This window comes from Pyrgilauda ruficollis, unplaced genomic scaffold, assembly GCF_017590135.1.
Source record: "Pyrgilauda ruficollis isolate IOZ18807 unplaced genomic scaffold, ASM1759013v1 scaffold2, whole genome shotgun sequence".
Classification (NCBI taxonomy): Eukaryota; Metazoa; Chordata; class Aves; order Passeriformes; family Passeridae; genus Pyrgilauda; species Pyrgilauda ruficollis.
In genome coordinates this window covers 17525329-17547119 of record NW_024519206.1, presented here as the reverse complement: position 1 = coordinate 17547119, position 21791 = coordinate 17525329, and the positions used below count along the sequence as shown (strand labels likewise).

The window sequence follows — 21791 nt, the reverse complement described above, 5'->3', positions numbered from 1 at the left end:
TCTTAGAAAATTGGTTCTGCTTAATTTCTTGGCTCTGTGGCTCTGCTACAGCTTTCTGAAGCTACAGTCTCCCATGACTTACAGAGCATTTATTTACATGATTGTTAAGGAAAATCCCATGTGCCTGGATGAATGCTACGTGCTTGTTTGATGGTGCATCCAACATACACCCTCACTGCTGGAAGTGTAACAAGGACATTCCGGTGGCATTGTTCAGGGAATGTTTATATTCACCTACCTCAAAGTCTCCATAATTTTCTAGGGTGCATAGGAAACTTGTGTTAAGTTTGTGATCAAACTCACATTTTTCATACATTTAGAACAACCACTTAACCCTTGAAAAAGGTGAAAAAGGTGAACATGTCAACCAAGAACAGTCTGACTCAAAATCTGCTTTGACCCATCTGATGCCAGCCCACCAACACTGGGCGTCACGAGAAGACCTGGTGAGCCGATTCCAATCAACCCAGGACTCCAGCAGAGTGACAAGAAACAGGTAATGACAGAGCTCTGAAATACCCAAATCTCCTCTCTTTCTTTCTGCCCTCACACGCCGTGAATTGTCAGCATTTGATCCAATTCTATTTAGGATGCAGCCAGTGTGATGGTGTCCCCCAACCCCCTTTTTCATAAGCCACCAAATTCAGTGTGCATTGCAGCTGCCTTCAGCATCTGGGTGATCTCCTCTTCATTGCAGGAGGAATTTTACCTATAAAAATGCCCAGGCAGTGGCTTTCTCCCCAGCTGCAGAGGAAGCCCATGTGATCAGCTGCCTCAGTCTCAGCTGGTTGAAGTTAAAATGTTAAATTAACTTTAAAATTAAAGTTAAATGAGCAGAGTCTCAACCTAAAAGTCTAACAGACATGGCAGATTAAATAGCTATCAAAAAGCATTCAAATTACACAGATCACACTTCCTTGGAGGAAACATTTCCAGTGAGCCTGCCACCACCACTGCTGATGGTGAGGACATCCACCTCTTAGAAAACCATTGAAGCCATTATCTTGTCAGCTTTCTTTGGTTCCTGGGAAGGACACAGGGCTGGAAGAGGTTGGTGAGGCAATGTGGAGTGAGCTCAGCTTGGCTGTGATACTCTGGACCCCATCCCAGTGCTGCCTTCACAAGACACCACCACTACCATCAGTCATGAAGGGGAAAGTCCTGACGGGTCCCCAGGGCACCACCAGCCTGACATTCACCCTCACTTGGAACAGCTTGGAGATTTGAGCCAGGAATATTTACATTAGGCCCTAACTGGAAAAAATAAATGCTGACTGTGCTGAGCAGTCCGAAGGAGCATGCGTGCTCTTTCCTGCTACCCATCTCTTTAGGGGATAATTAATTCATTTCATCATTTCTATTTGAATTTTTATTCTGGGAACTTCCTCTATTTTCTTTTGGGTTTTTTTAAATGACAAAAGAAAATGTCTTTATAATGCTAAACCTAAAGAATTGCCTTCAAAATGGTCCAAAACTAATGAGTTAACAGTGATTGTAATGCCCTTTGAAACATTTCTTTCGGCTGCTGGAGTATGCATCCCTCAGATTTATTTTATTTCATCCTCAAGGACCTTGGTGAAATACAGTACATTGGAGGAAAAATAAGATCAAGATGTGCAGTCATTCAGGCTGTAATTAAATTTAATAGGCAGTTTATCCAGTTCATAGAAAGATGGCATAGCAGAGAGCTACACAAAGCAGAGCCTAAAGCAGGAAATCATTTTACAATAGGGTATCCATCTGGAAAAAAAGACGTTGCATGAAACCAGCAAGTGTGAACGAAATCTTCATCAGTATCATATGAGGTTACTTTATCATGCTGCAGTGCCAGCAACGGGAAGTTTGACGTGTCTTCTATTAGGAGTAATGCACGACCGTCGTAACAAATGTAAATCTAACTCTCTATTATGCAAACTGAAGAGAAGGGGCAGTTAATAAAATACAAAATAACCAGGTGTTTTATTATGCCAGGTTCCAGATCCCTCAGCATTGGAGCTAATGTGTTTTACACATTACCTTTGAGATGCTACAAATGGAAAGAGTTTTAACATTCTATCTGTTAATGAATGTCAACACTAGTGTCACAGGAAAAAGAGCTGGATTTTTAGCAGCATTTCTCAGTATTGAAAAACCAAAACTGACTCAATATCAATGCATACGTTGAACAATAAAACATGGGGTTAAAAAAAAAATGCACAACAGAAACAAAAACTCTGATTAAATTTGCCTGGAGATCTCCTCTATCCATGCTGTGAAAAAGATGCAGACGCTATGACTTTTCCTGAATATTTTACTGAAGTGGGTTTTTGGGTGTCTTTTCCAGGAGCAGTCTCACATGTTTTTCAGGCCCATGCACCAGTGCACATATGGTGGAACAATACTGTAATACACCCTAGTGGCATCTTTATCAGTGGAAAAGCCCAACCTTGCTATGAAATCCAATTAAACAGCCATTTTTGCCACATAAATTGATCCCATTTTTTCCATCATTTTTGTTTTTTCATTGCAGGCTGCTCTGTATCCACATTAACAATATGGGATGAGGTACTCATAGAAACATACACAGCAGCAGAATCCCTACTGTCTTTAAAATCCACTTTACAAAGGAAACAAGGCTCACAGGGGCACTCTGCCCTAATCAGGAACACTCGTGATGCCTCTTTAGTAAAAGCAGCAATGCACTCCAGCTCCAGAGAGTTCACTGAGGACCACGACACATGTCCCTGCTCAGTCCCAGTATCAGGAGATATACACATATTATACATATACATACATATGTATATATTCCTCTGCAATGGCACTGAACAATAGCTGTGTAACTTCTAAGACCCAGCACTTACAAAGAACAAAATGTTGTCAAGGTGTGGAACCTCTTCACTTCCAGCTAGCCAAGAGCAACCCAAGAGAATCTGCAGCAAGGGTCTGCAGAGCCAAAATTGTTTTCTGTTTTATCCTCCCTTTATCACAAGGCTGGATGTAACACAGCTGTAGACTTACAAATAATACCACTCTCAAGGGACAAGCAGTATAGTTACACTCAATTATACTATAAAGTATGACATCTCCAGAGAAATTACTCAGGCACTCTCTCTTACCTGGATGACAGTAATAAAACAGATCTGTTTATGATGGACTTTTGGAATCCATTACATTTAAACAGCTTGCTGACTCTCATCATTGGTAGAGCTGTACTTGTCACTGCCCACCAATTGCAACTGTTAAGTCAAATGGCTCAGGGAATTTAATACAAGTGCTATTCTCTCATTATTTTAAGTAGATTTCTATTAACTATGCAAAGTATGGGGCCACTTTTTCTTTCTAAAGAGCAGATGGATATAAAAAAAGTAATCGAAAATGCTTCTCCAAAGCCATTTTTAACAGGTAAAAACACACAATGGAGGGGGGGAAAAAAATCACCATGTAACCTTTCCCTCTGGGAAATGCAGGCTACAGCGCTGAAGAGTGAGAGGAGCCAGACACATGAGCCAAATGCCTGAACAGATTTTTATTTTTACTATATCTCTGTAAGGTCTTTTTTACTTTACACTCCTATAATTTCTTTCTCTTTTTAGCAACAAACAAAATCTTCTTTTAAAACAGTCTGAATGATCGTGCAACCAAAGGCACTCAGGGGCTGCTCTTGCACAACAGTTTCTTCCATCCACCATCCCTATCAGCACACAAATGCAAGGCTCACAAAATTCAACAGAATCCACATTGGTTAGAAACACTCACTTCTCACCTCTCACTTAGAGAATTAAATTAAAAACTCTAAGGTTATAAAAGCAATCTGTGTGCTCTGTAGTGCGAGCACGCCATGCCTCACAACTGACAGCACGCAGAACGAGACATAAAAGCAGGACTGGGGGCAATCTTCTACGTGTACTAGATTGTTACTATCAAAAAAAGCAGAGTGGCATACAGGCTTTTAGCCTATAGGCTCCCCTTGTACTCAGCACTTAGAAAAAGGGCTCTGTGCTCCTTTGTTTTTGATTTCTGGTCTCTGCTTCAAGTGTCTCAGATTGCTGTCAGAGCCCTGCTGTTTGATCAGCAGCTCAGTGGTGGTGTCCAGGCACCGGAGCAGTGCTCTTGTGATTAGCACACACAGCTTCCACACCCCAGATCCTCTTGTATCCTCAGTGCTGCAGAAAGGATTATCCCCTGCCCCTGGGCTGGCGGGCAGCTGGAGGGGAAGATGACCCTTACTGCAGCTCCAGCGCCACTCAGTCCTTGCCACGTGAGCTCTTAACACCGAAGTCCTGCACAAAATGCTGAAGTGGCTGCCAGACCTTACCTAGATGAGAGATTTAAACACTCTGCATTTCCCACAGAGTATGAGAATGCAGCAAGAAGACATTATTTAGCACTGCTGCTATTAGTTCTGATGCAGTGTTTGAAGGAAGCTGTATTGCTCTCAAAGATTCAAGGTAAGCCAAAAATAACTCTTTCAGTATAATTTTGTTATTGCAACTTGTACCATGGCAAAGCAGGAGGGAGCTGAGCCCTGTGCAGCAGTTCCCTGCTTTGGACTTCCAACAGAGCAATGCTAAAAACAAGAAATCTGCCCCAGGCTGTCCCATCAGGCTTGAGATATGAATGACCAATATCCAGCCTCAGAAAGAGTGCAGTCAAATCATGGCTACTCGTGTTCCATAGACAGACCAGATTCATCTGCTCATTACTGAGATCCAGGTGCTCTCAATAAGGGCTCTGAAATTCCAACAGGGGCATAAAATCCCCATGGGGTTCAGACAGAACCTAAGGAGGAAGGCATCAGCAGTGGCTGTGTTATGCAACAAGACCCTCTCCAATTTCATCCACTTGTATCATTTCAAGAGCTAAAAGATTAATGATACTTCAGCATCCAGTACCTAATGCAAGTGTAGAGGTGCCAAGGTTTATCTTTCAACCCTTGAGGATCTTTGGCAATTACCAGGGTGCAGCAGAGTACCATCCCACCAGCTGCAGTGCTCTCTGCTAACTCTCAGGTAAGGTGGAAATACAGAGTAACATGTTCCTGCTGGGAAGGACCAGAGAAACACGGGGAGGATGGGCTCCTTCCCCAGTACTAACCACTTTACAAGGGGCTCAGATTTCAATGTGAAAAGTGCTTGTGAAAGTACTTTCAGCAACATGAAAAACGTGCCTTTTTCTAAAATCACACCGTATGTGCTTGCTTTTCTTGCACTTAAATACCAAGTCTTACACTCAGACCTCATTTTTGAGCCTTGCACTTGGTTTTGTAAATAGATTAATATGCCATAAAAAAAGCACCCCGATTGCTAAAACAATGAATATTGATGGCACACAGGGATTTGCCTACATCACTCTGAGAAATGTAATGTTTATTTCAATAGCAGAAAATTTACTCAAGCCAGAGAGCAATCCAGTGATAGAAGTGTTTTACCTGGCCTCTGGGGATTGGTCCCAGATCTTCATCTGGGGCTGGAGGGCAAGAACCATGGAGGCAGCTGTCTCCTTGCCCCAGTCATGTCACTCCTAAACTCCTGCTCTCAGCAATGAGAGCACATGCTTTACTACTTCAGGATATTTTGCACATCCCTCTGAAACAGCCAGTGCTGCTGCAACCAGCAGCAAGCCCAGACCCAGCAGTCATTTCTCTACTGATAAGGTTCTAAACATTACCTAATAGTTATTTTTCATCATCTCTTTTATTACTGGATTTGCAAACTTGACATTGAATTTTCTTTAATTGATTAATATCACCAACTTTCCCTGTATTTAGCAACATATATATGTATAGAAGAAAAATTATTTCCCTGACTCAACTCTGGAGAAATTCCCATAACACTGAGCTTCTTGATGGGGGGGCTGCTTTTTCACTTGTAAAAGCAGCAGAAGTTTTTGCTGTTATGGGATCTTTTGGTAGACTGGGAAAGGATGTGTAATTTTTGGGGTAGTCATGTGCAGAGCCAGGAGCTGAACTCAGTGATCCTTATGGGTCCCTTCCATCTCAGGATATTCTATGATTCTAGCAATAAACTGCAAATGAGCATTTTGGAAACTGTTTTACTTAAACATTTCATATTTTCCTTGACCTTGGTAGCTTTGGGACTATCACCAGTAATCCAGCAGCATTTAAGAACTCCCTACACCTGCAAAGTTGTAATCTGCTGATGCACGAGCAGAGATCACGTCTTTGGAAGCCAACAAATTTCTAATGAATGATGGAATGTAACTGACTCATGGTCTCAGAGCTGGTCGTTTGGCTGGATTAATCCTCCAGGAGCCTCTCGTGACGCCGCTAAGTAGCGCTCACATCTAAGTGCAATTTCTCTCCCCAGCAGGCAGCCTTTGCACACACACCTCTGTTTTTTCCTGGCTTAGGAGGTGCAAAGAGTGAATCTACTGCTCCATCTATTTAAAATGTCCAGAGCCTCCAAAATTCACATCATCCGGGCATACCCAGAACACTTTATGCCTCAAATCATACTCACCGTAGTGTATTTTCCCAGCTGGCAGAGTGAGGGGAAGGTTTCCTGGTGAGCTTTTCGGATCTTCTCAGTGAGATCATCTAACTCTGCTGTCATTTCATAGTTTTCTGTGGACTCCTGCTTTGAAGGTTCCTTCTTCTTTTTGTTCCTGTCATTTCTGACAGCTGTAAGAAAAGCAGAGATACAGATCACATGGGGTAATTTGGATCAACCTGTGTTGCTCTTGCTGCTCTATTTCAAATCACTGTAAAATGCTGCTATTTTAAACACATATTATTTTAGGTTAATATAAAAATGTTATATGCACAGAAGACATTAACTCCAGCTTACTCATTTAAAAATAATTTAAGAACTAAATGTAGTGAGCAGTGATGAAACCAAACTTCCACAGGGGTTTGTTGTGGGTGTGCCATCACAATCCCATGGTACCTGCCTTCCAGGAAAGTCTACTGCAACTTCATATGCACAGTGCCTCAGTAACCTTGTGAGGTGGGATTTTTTTTCACTGTAGAACTACAGTTGTGCATGCTGGATGGTGAAGTTCTCTTCAGTGAAGCAGTCGCTATTTTATTGGATGTGAACAGCACTAAAAAAAGGCAGCAACTGTCTTTCTTCTTAAATACATCAGCATGGAAGATAACAAAGCCCCATACTAATACAAACTCCACCAAACAGAAGTTATTTAAAAGGAAAGTTAAATGTGAAAACAGTAAACAAAAGAAGATGAAACACGTTAAACCCATGTTCTGAAGATCAAAGGAGAAGCACAAGCACTTGAAAGAGAAAAAATGGCAGCGAAGCTATCTAAAGTTGCTTGCCATCTGCTTCTGCACTCAGATCAGCCTTCTACCTTCCCCCGGCCGTGGGGGATTACTGGAAATATGCATTGTGCTCACTCGTGCTGTAATTGATTTCCCACATATTTGTGTTTTGTAATAAAATATGACAGCTGCTCCATCACCATGCTGCTCTTTGTTCTTTTAATGAAAATAGCTTAATTTTACAAAACGTGCCCAGGAGATAAGTCCATGTCCGCAGTATTGCCAGTAATTGTGAATTTTATCAAGAGTCTTGCTGTTAGCTAAAGCTAACGTCTTAAGTGTAACCAGATGCATAAGGCTTTACAACAAAGCCAAGCAAAATCAATCCCTCTCCCCAAAGACTCCATGTCAATATTAAACACCCTGAAGACTAAATCTTACTGGATAAATAAAACCTATCTTAACACTGTTAGTATTCAAAACCTCACGATATTTAAAACAAGGCCCTAAACTCGTAGGGTGCAGCTGGTGGGTTTGGCACATGTGAGCATGGCTGGGGATTTTGGATGGCCAAAGACCTGCTGATTCTTATTTGTACTGTCCTGCCCCAGAAAGTGCATCTATCTCTGCCACAGGGAGGAAAGCACAAAGCCACCTCCATGCCAGCTCTTTTTCCTTGTGGGTTCCCCAGGCCCATCTCCACATCTTCTGTGGTCGCTTCCTACATGCCAGTGAACCATAATAATCATAAAGAGCAGAAAAAATAGTGGGCTGGGAAAGCATCAGAGTCAGAGGCATCTACAGAAATAACATATTGTGTGTAATAGAAAACAAGGAGCAGAGATGTGTAGAACATTGCTTCTCCTTCACAAGGCCATTAGGCACATAGTCCATGCAATCTATGGCTCTGGTCTTCTCACTAAAGGTCTGAATTTGCAACTGAGAGAATTCCGACACCAGTCATTCACATTTTAAGCATGAACTTGACTTAACTGTGTGACAGGCCCTCATTGAAGTCAGTCATGGGCTTGGCTGGATCAGGGCTGGGATGCTGACCACCCCACTGGATTGAAACCTAACCTTGAACACCATCAGTTTTGGTGTTTGGAGAACACAGACCCAAAGGAGACCAGCAAGAGTGGACCAAAAAGGTTATTCCTTGCAAAGGTACAATGCTCCCAGTGTAGTCAGGTTTAGGGGGACAGACTGGTGCCTCCCCACTTTTTACAAGTTTTCCCCTCAAGCAAATGCTCTGATTTGTTTGCTGGACCCCAGGACAGAGCACAACCACCATGTTTTGCGCTGAAAAAACATCCAAGACCCAGAGCAATGTCTCAAGTGCTGCAAACTGCCACTGCACTTCAGAAACAAATCCTATTCACTGCTGTACCTGGGAGATAAAAGAGTTCCTTAGAAAATTCTGTAAACTCTACACAACCACAAAGAGCAATAAACCTTTGTCACAAAGCCCCACTTATAGCTCTACAAGCTAATTAACAAATTTGCCTCAATAACTACTTCTCTCAACAGTTTTGAACCCCTCATGGAAGATGAACATTATTCAGGCCAGGCTTCAAAGCAGCCAAAGGCTCCCAGAGACCAAGAGATAGCTCTGGCAGGAATCCTGTCATGCCCCTTTGCTACCCCAGCACTGCTCCTTCTGCAGTGTACCTGAAATCCCTTTCCCTCCAAAGGCCATCGGAGGGACAGCTGCTGGTCAGTCCACATCACCAAATTGGCCCAGCTCTGTCCTCTTTCTCTTTTAGTGCAAATCAGAGGGTAGAAATGGGAGAAGTAACACAGCCTGAAAACATTTTTTGTTCCTCATTAACTTTCTTATATGATTCTGATCGATTTTAAAATAATGAAAATCCAGAATAATATATATCTTCTTACTTTATTCATTAAGACTGCATCAGACATTCAGTGTTTCCATATTCCCCATAAGATAATGGATTAAAGTGCTGACGTATAACACCCAAACTCCAAAAATATAAAGCATTTCAATGACACCGAACTATTGGGCAGATTTAACTACTGTTATAAATCAACATAAAAAAAAAAAAAAAAAAAAAAAAAAAAAGAGAAAGAGCTTAAGACAACACACTATGTTTAAAAGAGTTAAATAAAAACATAAACACACACACACATTTACGCAGTAAATTTAAAAACCATCACTGCTCTGGGAACAGGAACTGTCACACCGCATGTGGGAAGGGTTTTGGATTACAGCTTATGCTTATATTACATAAATCACACCTTTTGGTATCTTGATCTTTACATGCATATGATCACATCAATCCCCGATGCAATTCCACTGCCTTTTAATGACGATATGCTAGTGATGAATCTGTGTCACAGTTAATGCTGCCGTAGAAAACTCAGGTTATGAATTTCATTACTTGTGCACTAAATTCTGACTTGATGGCTGCATTAATTAGAAGCTCCCAACAGGGGACAGTATGGAAGCTCTCTTGCCCTATGAGAACTCTTGGAAGTTAAAGAAAAATAAGTAAGGTGGTAGGGTGGGGAAGCAGAATGAAAAAAGGTGTACCTTGATACGTGAGGAGGCCAGGTCTTGGCACGTCTCAGAAGGCTGAGTGACACACGCCCACACCTGTGCATGTCTGCTTCAATCTATCTTCCTGTGACAGCTTCCCTGTCCCCTTGACACACAGGCCAGGACTTGCACTTCCACACCCAGAAACCTCCAGGCAGCCACAGCAGGGTTTGCAAGCTGGCAAAGATACTTTCTGTTGCCTTAAGAACTCGCCCCTACCTTCAGATGTTCAGCCTCCTCCCTGATGGTAGGGGGGCAGAACATAACATCTTGTCCTGCTCAGTCTGTTCTCCTCACCCCAGGATTGCCATTGCTTTTTCCTTAGCCTCAGATACACTTTCCCTCTTCTGCTCAAAGTGATGGATAGGGCACAAAAGCTGCATGAGGGTCAGATGCATTCTTCAAGGAAAGCAGGGCCTGCTGTAGACGGAACTAAGTATAGAGAAGACACAAACAGCTTCTCTTGGAGAACCCCAGTGCTCTCACTTAGTAACCTTGCAGCAATTCTCCTGCCTGAGTGGGGTCATTTCAAGCATGTCCTAATGCAGGGAATCGTCCAGTCTTAAACACAAACCCCTCAGGTCCACCAAACTTAGCTACTGTTTGGCTAAGGATAGCTGGGATCCACCCCATGAGATTTAGACAGTTTCTAGGCAGCCAGGTAAAATCATGGAATAGTGAAAATTTGTACATCCATTTGTCAAAGGTGGCACAAACATGTTCAAGGGAGAAGAACTTGCCACTCACAATGCAATTTTTCCTACTACTTGCACAACCTGCGCTTCCCCAGATATCCAGAAGATACACAGACAGCTCCTTTCATGTATTAAAATGATTAATCAGCTATAAATTCATGATTTGAAATGCTATCACTGCAGTTTTGCCTCTTGGAGATCCCCGTGACCTTTGAAGAGCTCTGTGTGCTAGTTAGCTGGTTTTGTTCCTGTAGCAACAACTACTAGTGCTTCCAGTCAGTTTGCATTCCTGTAAAACCACACTTCTCTTGTCCCCAAATATTTTGGAAGTTACTCGTTAAGCTAACAAACCTCAAAAGCACCATAAAGCACACAGAGCAAGTCAGTAATTGCACAGCGCTGGGCACAAGGTCGGTCTGCAAAAAGACTCCTTTTGTTTGTAAAACCCAATGAGGAGAGAAGCGAGAGGTGAACTGAGGTAGGAACGCTGCAGACCTGCCAGTTCTCCCTTCTGGGCAGAGGCTCACTGTCCTGCCTGTCCTCCTGCTCCTTGGGAAGCCACCTGCCCCTGTCTGAACACCAGGCAGCCTGGGCAGGGCGATGGCAGCCGTGGGGCCGATCCCCAGCACTGCAGCTGGGAAATGCAGCAGCACCAAGCTGTTTGTTAGGGTGGAAACCCACAAACCTTGAACAGCTCCTCCACGCTCTTGTTTCTCTAACTCCAGAGGCAGCTGCTACAAAAATTCTAATTCTGGCAGAAGTTAGCAGCTGTGGCCAATTTCAGTCAAATATTTCAGTCAAATAAGCAAAACGCTTACTTACTGCCAATGCCAAGTGTGCTCCATCAGCTTAAATGCCCAACATATACCACACATTACTCTCCAACAAACTGTGTTAAATGGTATGGAATGGCAGTCCATAAGGGCGTCTTTCCCAACAGTCACCTCGGAAAATTTCAAACCAAGGGAGCCTTAGCAACCCTGCTGCTGCTGAACTAGGCTGTCTGACCCCACGGTCCAAAGCAACACCCAGCTGCACATCCCAGGTAGATTCCAGGCCCGAGAACTGGTGGAAGAAAGCACAAAGATGAGGGAACTCAAGGAGTTTGAGTTTCCCATCTCCAAGACATGTAAAGGAACAAAACAATCATCTCAAAAGCAGCAAAATCACACGAGACAAACTGGCGAGCCATCAATTCAGGATGGTGGGACTCCTGTTCACATTAACAGCAGTGCAATTGCAAGCCAAACATACTAAAATATGCAGAACACCAGGTAGTTATAAATAGATTCTTTTCCTAGGTCGTGATTTCCAGATGAAATAATGTTTTCTTTTAGGCAAAACAGCTCAGTCTTAAAAAAAGCCAGGAAACTATTTTAAAACAAATTTCCATGCCAAAACTTGGCTTTGACGTATGGAGAATGATTGGAGACAAAGCCCATTTCAAACACAAAACTCTCATTTCTAATGGACAAAGCAAATAACAAGTACACAGTTGTGTAAGGGGCTTAGAAAACCAAAACACATTGAAACCTGCATATTTTGTAGCTGATTCTGAGAAATCAACCATGTCAGCTGTTGGATAACAATCGCCAGAAGAAAACATCTCAAATTAAGTGAGATAGTATCTCTCTACAGACACATATCAAAATTAACAGGGAGCACAGAGAAACAATCATGGAAGACATTTCATAAGCACCTGGCACGCTATCATTTTTCCCCAGGCACAGAGCAAGCACATCCATTACAGAATTCGAGCCCGCCCAGGGTTTCCTATTGAGAAATAACATTCAGCTATGGCAAACCCGCCCCGGCCAACGCGCCAGGAACCTCAGTTCAACCACAGGGGAACACACCACAGATCCAGAAGACATCGTCCTGTCGCCTGCCTTCACGTACTCTGCCCCTTCCAGCCACTCCTGGTATTTTTTTTTTTTAACCTTTTTTTTTTTCTGTTTTTGAGGAAGGTAAATCTGAACTCTGCCTTGCAGCTTTGTATTATTCATTACATAATTGCTATGTTTTATTAGAAATATGATCTATTATAACCTTGAATATGGTAACTTAAATGACATTGAAAATTAGATTATTCTGATTATTAGAGAAGTGAGAAAGGTACTAAACATTTGTAAGGCTGATAATCAATCAGTGTACCCATGTGAGTGCAATAAAAATCAATCAGGAGCTAGTGCGTTTAAATCTAATTTTTTAAGCATGACATTTTCTTCTGAGTTTCTTTTTTAAATGTCACCCTCTTCTACAACAGTGATTGATTCTATCCCCAGGGATAGTTAACTCCAACTGTTTTATTCATTGCACTGAGCTCTTGTATCCAGTCTTTTCTAAATATCAATTTAATGACAACAATAATATTTTTATCAAAATGTGAAATTCAGAAATAGGCATTCAAAACAGCAAGAAGCACAGCAGCACATTTAAGCTGCTACAAATACCAGGGACCTTTTAACTAGCAAGCAGTGTACTTTACTTAACACAGAAAATGGTGGAATTTTGTGTCCCTCCCATTTTCTTTTTCCTTCCATAGAAGAGAAGGCCAAGGATTTGCTTGTTTAAAACATAATTCATTTAGAAATGTTTCAGTAGTGAACAATGAATCACTGGCTATAGGGAGCCTGTGAGTAATTACCTATGCTTCAAAATAACCTTATTAGGCTATTGTAAGTATAGGGGAGACCTTTGATACCTATAGCCTAAGGGCCTCTATTTTTCCATTCATGCACAGGGGATTTATATGGTTATATCCTGACGAAAGCAACACATCTCCCATTTATGCGTGAGGATAACTGCAGGGTTAATATATCAGAGCTGAGTTATAAGAACAGGTTTCATTATATGAATGAATGATACAAATGGATGCTCTACAGCTTTATTTAACTGGCCTGAAATTTCACCTGTGGTTCCAAGGATTCTCATCAGTCTGAACAATTTTATTTTAGACATGAAATTTGGCACCTGCTGTTGTCACATCCCTGAAATATTAGTAAGTGGAATGAGCAAAAAAAATAGGAGTTTCTAGTCCTTTAAAAAAAACCCAATACCATCTGAAATCAGATGGAGGACCAAAACTGAAAAGCCAATGCAGCACAACAGGCTTAAAAAAATACCCTTTGAAATTAGCTGAAAGGTATGCCTTTGACATTCTTTTATCTATTTGTTTTAAATTATTATTTATATTATTTCATTGTCTTTAAAAAAAATAGTTATTTTTCTTTTTTTTTTTTTTTTTTTTTTTTTGTTTTAAAAAAAAAATTTTTTTTTTTTTTTTTTTTTTTTTTTTTTTTTTTTAAATTTTAATACATCCAGAAGCAAAATCAGCAGCTATTATACCTGGGATACCTAGAACTGCCAATCCAAGACCCAAAACCACTCCTGAAGGAAACAAAATGGTTCTAACAGGCACATTTGTCTTGAATGTTGCAGAAGGACAGGACAAAAAAACTCAAACCAAACAAGCCCCAAAAAACAAACCCACCAAAATCCCATAAGCTGTTGCCAAGTGTATGAATATACCAACTAATGCCTACCTTTACATTTACTATAGTATTTCAGGAGTGGTTCAAGTTCTGCAGAACATGCCAAACAGTACCAACTGCCCAAAGAATAAAAATCAGGACTCCAGAAATACAAATGGAATATCCCCCACTCTCCCCAAACAGGTTCTAAAAACAAATGAGGAATGAAGAAGTTGCAAAAACAGAGACACAGTAAACAAGTGGGGGGGAAAAAAAAAACAAAACAAAAAAACCCAGAAGAAAATGTGTTTTGCAGCACATGGGTGTGGGTAGGTAGAAGATGAGGAGCAGCTGAGTCAGAGGCAGCACAGACAGGGCACAGCACCTGTACCAGGGGTTGAACTGAAAGCAAACTCCTTGCTCTCTCTTACCATCTCCCTACATATTGCAATCAAAGTAGCTGGAGAGATGGGATTAAACATTAAATGATGAACTGTTTAAATAGCATTTGCCCTGTGACTTCCATTTTCAAAGTGCTTTAATATCATCAACTAATTGCCAGTGTGAAATAGGATAATCCACACGCACCAAGCAGCTGATGCTTAAAGAGCTATTGAAGGTTGTTAGCATTAACAATTGTAGGCAGAATAAATCACTAATATTTCCCGTGAAGACCCCCAACATACCTGCCATGGAAACAGCCTAGCCATACTCATTGACTTGGACAAAATTTACTCACTGGTATGCTTCCATCTGTATTTCACATAGGCACCACCTCAAGTTACTTAATATAGCCAGAAATTCCTATATGTGAGATGAAATAGCTCCACATGCAGGTCTTGCAATGTCCCTGTGCATCTTGTGTTAAATTAAACTACACTTGTCATTCCCTCCTCACTCCAGTCATGCCCCATCTCTCTCAGTATTCTGCATGAAAACAGTCACTTCCTTACTCTCAACATAAAACCTATGATTTTTATTAAGGTCTACCATGCCACTTGCAACAGGTTTGCAAGTAATTGCATCACCCAGTGGGTATTGCCAGTCCTTCCCTTCCTTGCACAGTGCAGGAATGGGATGGAGCTTTGGGAATCAATCACTCCATGGGGGGAGATTTCCTAAATTTACAGGGCTTCTGCAGGTAACCCACTGAGAAGTGGCAGAATCCCCATGAAACTAAAACCCTCAGGGAAACAAAGTGTTGTGCTTACTATCTACTGTTTTGGCTGCAAAGACTCCAGTGGATTTACTGGTAACTTCTGTGGCAGTCTAGATAAAATTCTGCATGTAGATGGTTAAATCAAAATACTCTGGGGAAATGGAGGACAGTTTTTCTGGAATTGCAGTGTCTTAACACATTAGCTAAAAATACACAAGATCACAAACACAAAGTGATTATTCTTTCTCTACCTTATAGCTGAAGTGACCAAATGTATACACAGCAGTTGAAAAAACTCTTCTAAATATTCAGCCTGAAAATAAACTTCTATTAGGCTATAGTGCATTTCTTTTACCATAGGCTGGGTGAAGAAAAAATCCCTAAATTTCAAACTCTGAACTTTCAGTCAGAAATCACTGAGAGGCTATTAAATCTGTCTCATCTGATTTCAGCTGTTGAGGTGCCCTTTCAAGCTACCTTCTCAAAGCAACTGCCCTTTTGAGCTACAATCTTGAAGCCTGGTACACTAACTCTTTATGGATAACCGATTATGAGCAAAAATATCCTGAATATGACCTTTCTCTCCAGGGTCATCAAAAGGTAAATCAGTCTACTTATCTACAGATATTACATTAATTTCTCTTAGGAGACAGTCATGGTAGTACAATGCCTCGCAACTGGGAGATGCTGGGGTTATCCAAAGTCCTCATTTCAATATGCTGGGCATTATCCAGGACCACTGATGGCCAAGGAAGTGCATGGCTGTAAGCTAAGACCAGACACTGCACACTATCCCTGCCCACTGCCTGCCTGTAACACTTCACACTTCAACCTGCCACAGCTATTTTGTATCTTATCTTAACATACACTGAGGAAAAGGACACTATTTACTTTTTACTTAACTAGCAAGCTACCTACCATGACAAATTGTAACTTCTTTCCTGACAATGCCGTCAACAGACTCCTACAAAATAATTTTCCATAATAAGCACATTTATTCAATGTAATGAATGAGTCCAAGCCACCGGACAAATTCTGGTCATGCATGATAAAACTGACTTTATGGGACAGCAAATGGAAAGGCTACCAAAAAAAATAGGTGAGCTGGAAGACCCCTTCCCTTTGCTGCACACAGACACACAGGACTCAGGGTAATGGCTCCCCAGAAGAAAGAGCAGAAGTTCAGGAGCAATACCAAGACAGTGTGTCACTGCATTTCTCCCTTTTATTATGGGTGGTTTCACACAGTGAACACAGTCCAGCTTTCCCCAAACAGGGTTCACTCTCTACATTATTTACCAGAATTAAAAATAACAGCCCCAACTTATCCCCACTGCTGTTTTTGTCTTGCAGTGGTGCTACTCCACCGATCGCAGCAGAGTCCTATTAGTGTAAAACTACAGTAGCGTGGTGGGAGATCAGGTCTAATATCTGTATCTGCAGATGGATAACACCGTGTTCATACCTAAGTTTCATTTCTTTGTTTTGCCCCCAAGGCTGAATTTCACATTTGTACCTCCTGGTGGCTTGTGCAATTGTGTAAAGGTGCATCTAGCGAGAGAGCTGCCAACTGACAACACGTCTGAAGGGGCTCTGCGTGCGCGGGCGCTTCATCAGGCGCAGGGAACACATCGCCTCCCGCAACCGTAAATTGAGCTCATGAAGGCGCAGGAACAGTTGTTCCCGGCACGTTTGGAGAAAGGGAGCTGCAGTCTTGAATCGCAGTGCTTGTCTGCGTTACAGCCTCGGCAGCTTGCAGCCCTGGCCTCCCACTAGGCCAGGGACAATAAAAGCAAAGAAATAGCTCAGAATCTATTTACCTATTCCTCCGAAGCAAATGTGGAAAACACACCATTACGAACTTACACACATTCCTTCCTAAATGCAAAAGCTTGTTCATATTCCTACTACTAAAACAAAATAAAATAGAATTGCAATTGGGAGGTTATTTCCATGTCTCAAGGTGCCAGGATTGGCACGCACAGTGGAGGGCAGGGGGGACAGAGTGTGCACCCCACAACCACGCTCAGCTGCCCTGCTCAAGCTTACCCTCCTGGCTAGCTGAAGCAGCAGGAGAAGGGAAGAACGGTACCATTTAGCCAGGTGGACTAGAAGCCCTGCTAGATCAGCCAGAAAAAATCATCTGTTTAAGCCTCACACTGATGCACAGTCCAACACAGCTGGTGGGCACACATCTGCACTGGCCAGGGGGCTTGGACGGCAGGTGGGTTTGATTTTTTTAAAGAACAGTGTGTGTTGTTAAAGCTGTTTTGCCATAATACTACAAAAAAAAAGCTGCATCAAACGGGAAAGTAACATGCCCAAACAATACTGTTGCATCTCACTGCATTTTAGTGTGTTGTTTACATCCTTTCCCTTCCCAAAAGCTGAGCAATCGGAATAAACAATCTGCAGATTTGTTGTTGGGGTGGGGCATTTTTTTTTGAAGATTACATAGTCCTGTTTTCACCAACTGTAAAGTAAGGAGAAAGCAAGGAGTGAGGTCAGGGGACTTCTTTTTCTTTCCATCTCAGGATTTCAGGAAAGCCACACCAAGCCAGCCAGCAGACTCCGGGAAAGCCCTGCTGAAGCTGGCTGCTGCCACAGGTAAACAAGTTTATTCGCTTTCAGCTTCAGTGTCTCTCTGCCCACCCCGAAGCACTACACCCGCCAGCTGAGGCACTTAAAAGGCCTTTGCCTCCCAGGCTTTTCCTTGGATCCCTTTCTGCCCATGCATGGCATAACTCAGCTCTGAGCTCCAGCCAGGCTTAGCAGGCAGCAGCTGAAGCCCCAGCTCACTTTTGGGATCTCTGTTACTGGGACAGCAGCAGGCTTTAGTGCGACTCTTCAAAGCAAAAGATGCCTGGGAGACAAAGGCCCTTGTTTTTGCCTTTAATAAATACTGCTCCATCCGTAATTCACATGCAAAAATACTGCTTCTCATCTATTAATGCCAGCTCTCCAGACATCTGTACTCCTGCTTTATGTGGAGGCAAAAGCACACGGCATTACAGGGTCAAATTCCCTTAGCACACCTGCAGCAACCTCAGCTGTTTCAGCACTCCCATTATGACATGAATCACTCCACAAGCCTGCACCTAATTATCAGACTGTCTATTTTGATATATTTTATCTTTTATGTACAATGCCAAAGAAGTTCTTTAAAAATATATTCCAAATATTCTTTCATTTAAAAAAGGAGAAAAAAAAAAAGCTTTCTTGTCTGGCGCTGAAGTTCTGAAATAGCAGGAGTAAGTGGACCAGATTATTTTAAAAAGAAAGCATGCTAGTAACTACAGAACTGGCTTAAAGAGCTTAATTCTGTCAGTCAGGGTCAAGCAGAATCAAATCCTGATTTCTCCATAAGATCTTTTAAATATCCCCAGAAAAGCCAGCACATAACCTTTTTACATTAAGTGCTTTCACAGCACACCAGACCAGCCTGAGTGATAACATAAGAACCACAGCAGACAGACACTTGTTTCCAGGAAATATAAAGATACCAAAAAAAAGCAGCCTTTTTATTTTTGATTTGAAATCAAAGTGATCACTGAGGGCTCTGCAACTTCCAGGGCAAGATTTAGTGCACACAAGGGAGTTCATTTTGAGAAGGCAAATAGGCAGCAGGTCAACACAGAGTTAACTCAATAAAATAATAATTTCTACTTGGATAAACTGACCTAGTTTTCCCAGACTTCTCCATGAAAACAAAGGATGCAACTTGGACATGAGATGACATCTGAAAGGGAAGCCAAGGGCTGGGCAAGGAGACTGAATTCAACACACAGCTGGTCCTTAACTACATGAGGATGATGGTCCCCACTTGGCACTAGAAGTGACGACCCAGCAAGGATCATCTGGCATTACAGGGGGCTGCTAACCCCATCGTATCTCATTGATGCTGATGACAAATCTTTCGCTCTGTCACCAGTGTGGGATTGGGCCCTGAACTCGTTGTACACAGGTTGGGTGCCTGTCACCAGCTATGATGGTCTTCTCCAAGACTGTGGCAAGTGCAAGATAAAAGATGCACTAACAGAAGGATTTCTATAAGGTCCTCAGGATATTGTTCTGGGATTACAACCCCCATGGGAAGCATGAGCTAAAACCTCAAGATTTCCAAAAGCAGAGGTTTATTGAGTTCCTAAAAAAGCTGATGAACATCCACCTGCCCACCCAGCTGTAGAACTGCCCTGAGCACCAGGCTGCATGGTAGACACAGTGCAGCCAAGTCCCCCAGGGCCTGGGATGTGCAACATGGAGGACAGGAACAGACAAGGCTCCTTCCCGGCCCCCCTTGTAACTCATCCTGAGATTCTGCAAATCTGAACACAACTTGAAGGCAACTCTTCATTTTGGGATTCAACCCAATGTTATTTTCAGCAAAGCTCTGTTGTGCTGGAACACCTCCAACCAGCTCAAGTTAAACAATTTGCCCAGAGAAAATGTTCAATGAAGGGGAAACATAAAAGTATGCACAGAAAGAGGCCTGAGTCCCCCTCTTTTCTAATCCATCACACAGCATTAGGGATTAAATACTCATTAAAAATATATATAACAAACTGTTAAGACAGGGTATCTAGTGATTCCTCTTAATTGCCTCATTTTTCCCACACCCTGGTTTCTAGGGAATATTTTTTAAATATTTCTCCTCCATTAGTGCAAGGCCCCTTTACCAGAGGGTTGCCTCCCTGTCTCACTCCCCCAGCCAAGGAAGAAGACCCCAAACCTCATGGGTTTATACTGCATATCCTATGAGTAACAGCTGATACATCTGTGCAGTTTATGCATATATGTTCACACCTTACAATGCCTAAGTTCTAGTAGGAATAATGTTCCTAATAAACATGTGAAATAACTGTAGCTGACTCAGAAAACAACAGGAAACATTGCCAAGAAAAGGCTTTGACTCTCTTTTAAGGACAAACAGGATTTAAGCCTTCTTCAGAACGAAAGGAATAAAATATTTATGCTTATTCTCCTCCGGCCCCGTTTACTTTTCCTTGTGTTATGAGAGAGGTTTGAACATAATAGGCCTTCTTTTTCTTAGTCAAAACTATCCTCTTGCTTTTATTTATTGTCTTTTTTATTATTTTCATTCCGTTTCCATTTAAAATTATTTTCTGTATGTTCTGATTTATTAGCAGTTTTCACATGAAAAGACATCCAAAGAAGGGGCAGGGGCGAAAGAATGCACTGAGCTTCTCTTCCAAATTACTGAAAGACAAAATCAAACGTCTTTGTAAAAAAATAAAACTTCTTGTAAAAAAGTGCTGTCAAAAGGCTCTTATGAACTAACGGTCACTTGTTCCAGGGATCTGGATCACTTGGGTTTGATCCCGGAGCTACTCGATGGGATAACCAGATGGTGCAGCACAGTACAATGCAGACTACAAGACTGAGCTCTGGACTTCTTCACCAATCTTCACAAGACTCCTAATTGGAAACATGAGAGCTCACTGGCCAAAAGAGGCAGCCTGGCACTGTCAGAGAGCAACTCAAGCTCCTCTAAACCTAATGCTTCATCTTCCAGCATCAACAACTTTCCTCTATCAGAAAAAAAAAACAAAACATTCATTCTTGAATAAAATTTCAGATGTGACGCTTTTTTGAGTTGTGCCACCACTAGAATCAAAACTTACCATGTCACAGGTCACCTAGAAGAAGTGCTATGGCAAGAAAGACATGGGAAAGACAGTCCTTGCATGAAGCACGGCTGTGGTGCTGTGAGGGATGCTGAACATGTGAAGTGCAGCAATTCAGCACATAAGGATAGTCACTTACGGCTGATTTGTCCTCCTGGGCTGATGCCTCCTCTGCTGGTGTCTCCAGCTTACAAAATGGCTAAGACCTGTGCAATGCCACTATCAGCCTTCTTGAGATATAGAAAAAACAACCTCTCATGTATTAGTCAACGTCCTATACATAATTTTTAGAACTATAGAAATCAGATCACAATCTCTGCCACTGGAACATTCTCTAGAAGTACACAGTATATAAAATTACTGCACTTCATAAGAGTATATGTAACTTGTGGATTCTGTGAAATGTAAAACTCCCCATAAACTTCAGGACTTCCTGTCAATTTCCATTTTTTTCTGTCTCTCTTCCATTGTATTTCTATTTCCATGATGCAAACTGTAAATAAGCTTGTTGGGAGTTAAGAACAAGGAGAGATGGGAGGAAGCAAAGGATTTGTGGCAGCACCCATTGCACTAGGGCTGAGTGACAGCAAAAGCTGTTAATGATGGAAACAGGAGGAGACAGAGCAGGTGAAAACAGTGTCCCTGGATTGACCATGATTGTCAAGGAATGACGTCATCTCCTGTTCCTTCAACTGCGCAGTGACATCTTCACCAAAACCACTTGCAAAGCGAATGGTCCCTCTGCCAGGGACCTGGCACCCCTCAGCCATCTGACAAATTGTGTGTGTGCCCACTGCTGAAGGAGCGAGGTGGTCCACAGCATTTCTAAAACACTTTCCTTTATCACCCAGTATCATTCAATTTAGTATCTCTGTGATGTTTAAATCCATCCTCACTGCTAAGTTTTCCTATTTAATTTAAGGCTTTTTTTCCTTCCCCAAGCTCTCAAGTTTTACAGTAAAGAGTTTTCCAGGTTCAAATACATCAAGTTCTGCCTCCAAGAAAATACTTAGTTGGAGCATCAACCTCCTTAAATAAGAAAA

The 21791-nt window shown here is 42.0% G+C and overlaps 1 protein-coding gene across 2 annotated transcripts in view; it reads right to left on the bottom strand.

Annotated features, from left to right (window-relative positions):
• The window catches only part of RARB (retinoic acid receptor beta), a 90351-nt gene that overhangs the window by 13107 nt on the left and 55453 nt on the right, over positions 1-21791 (bottom strand). For both annotated transcript variants that reach the window (XM_041466171.1, XM_041466172.1), the window contains exon 4: positions 6459-6619. In XM_041466171.1, coding sequence (XP_041322105.1) covers positions 6459-6619 — 161 coding nt within the window. The remainder of the gene's footprint in view (positions 1-6458; positions 6620-21791) is intronic.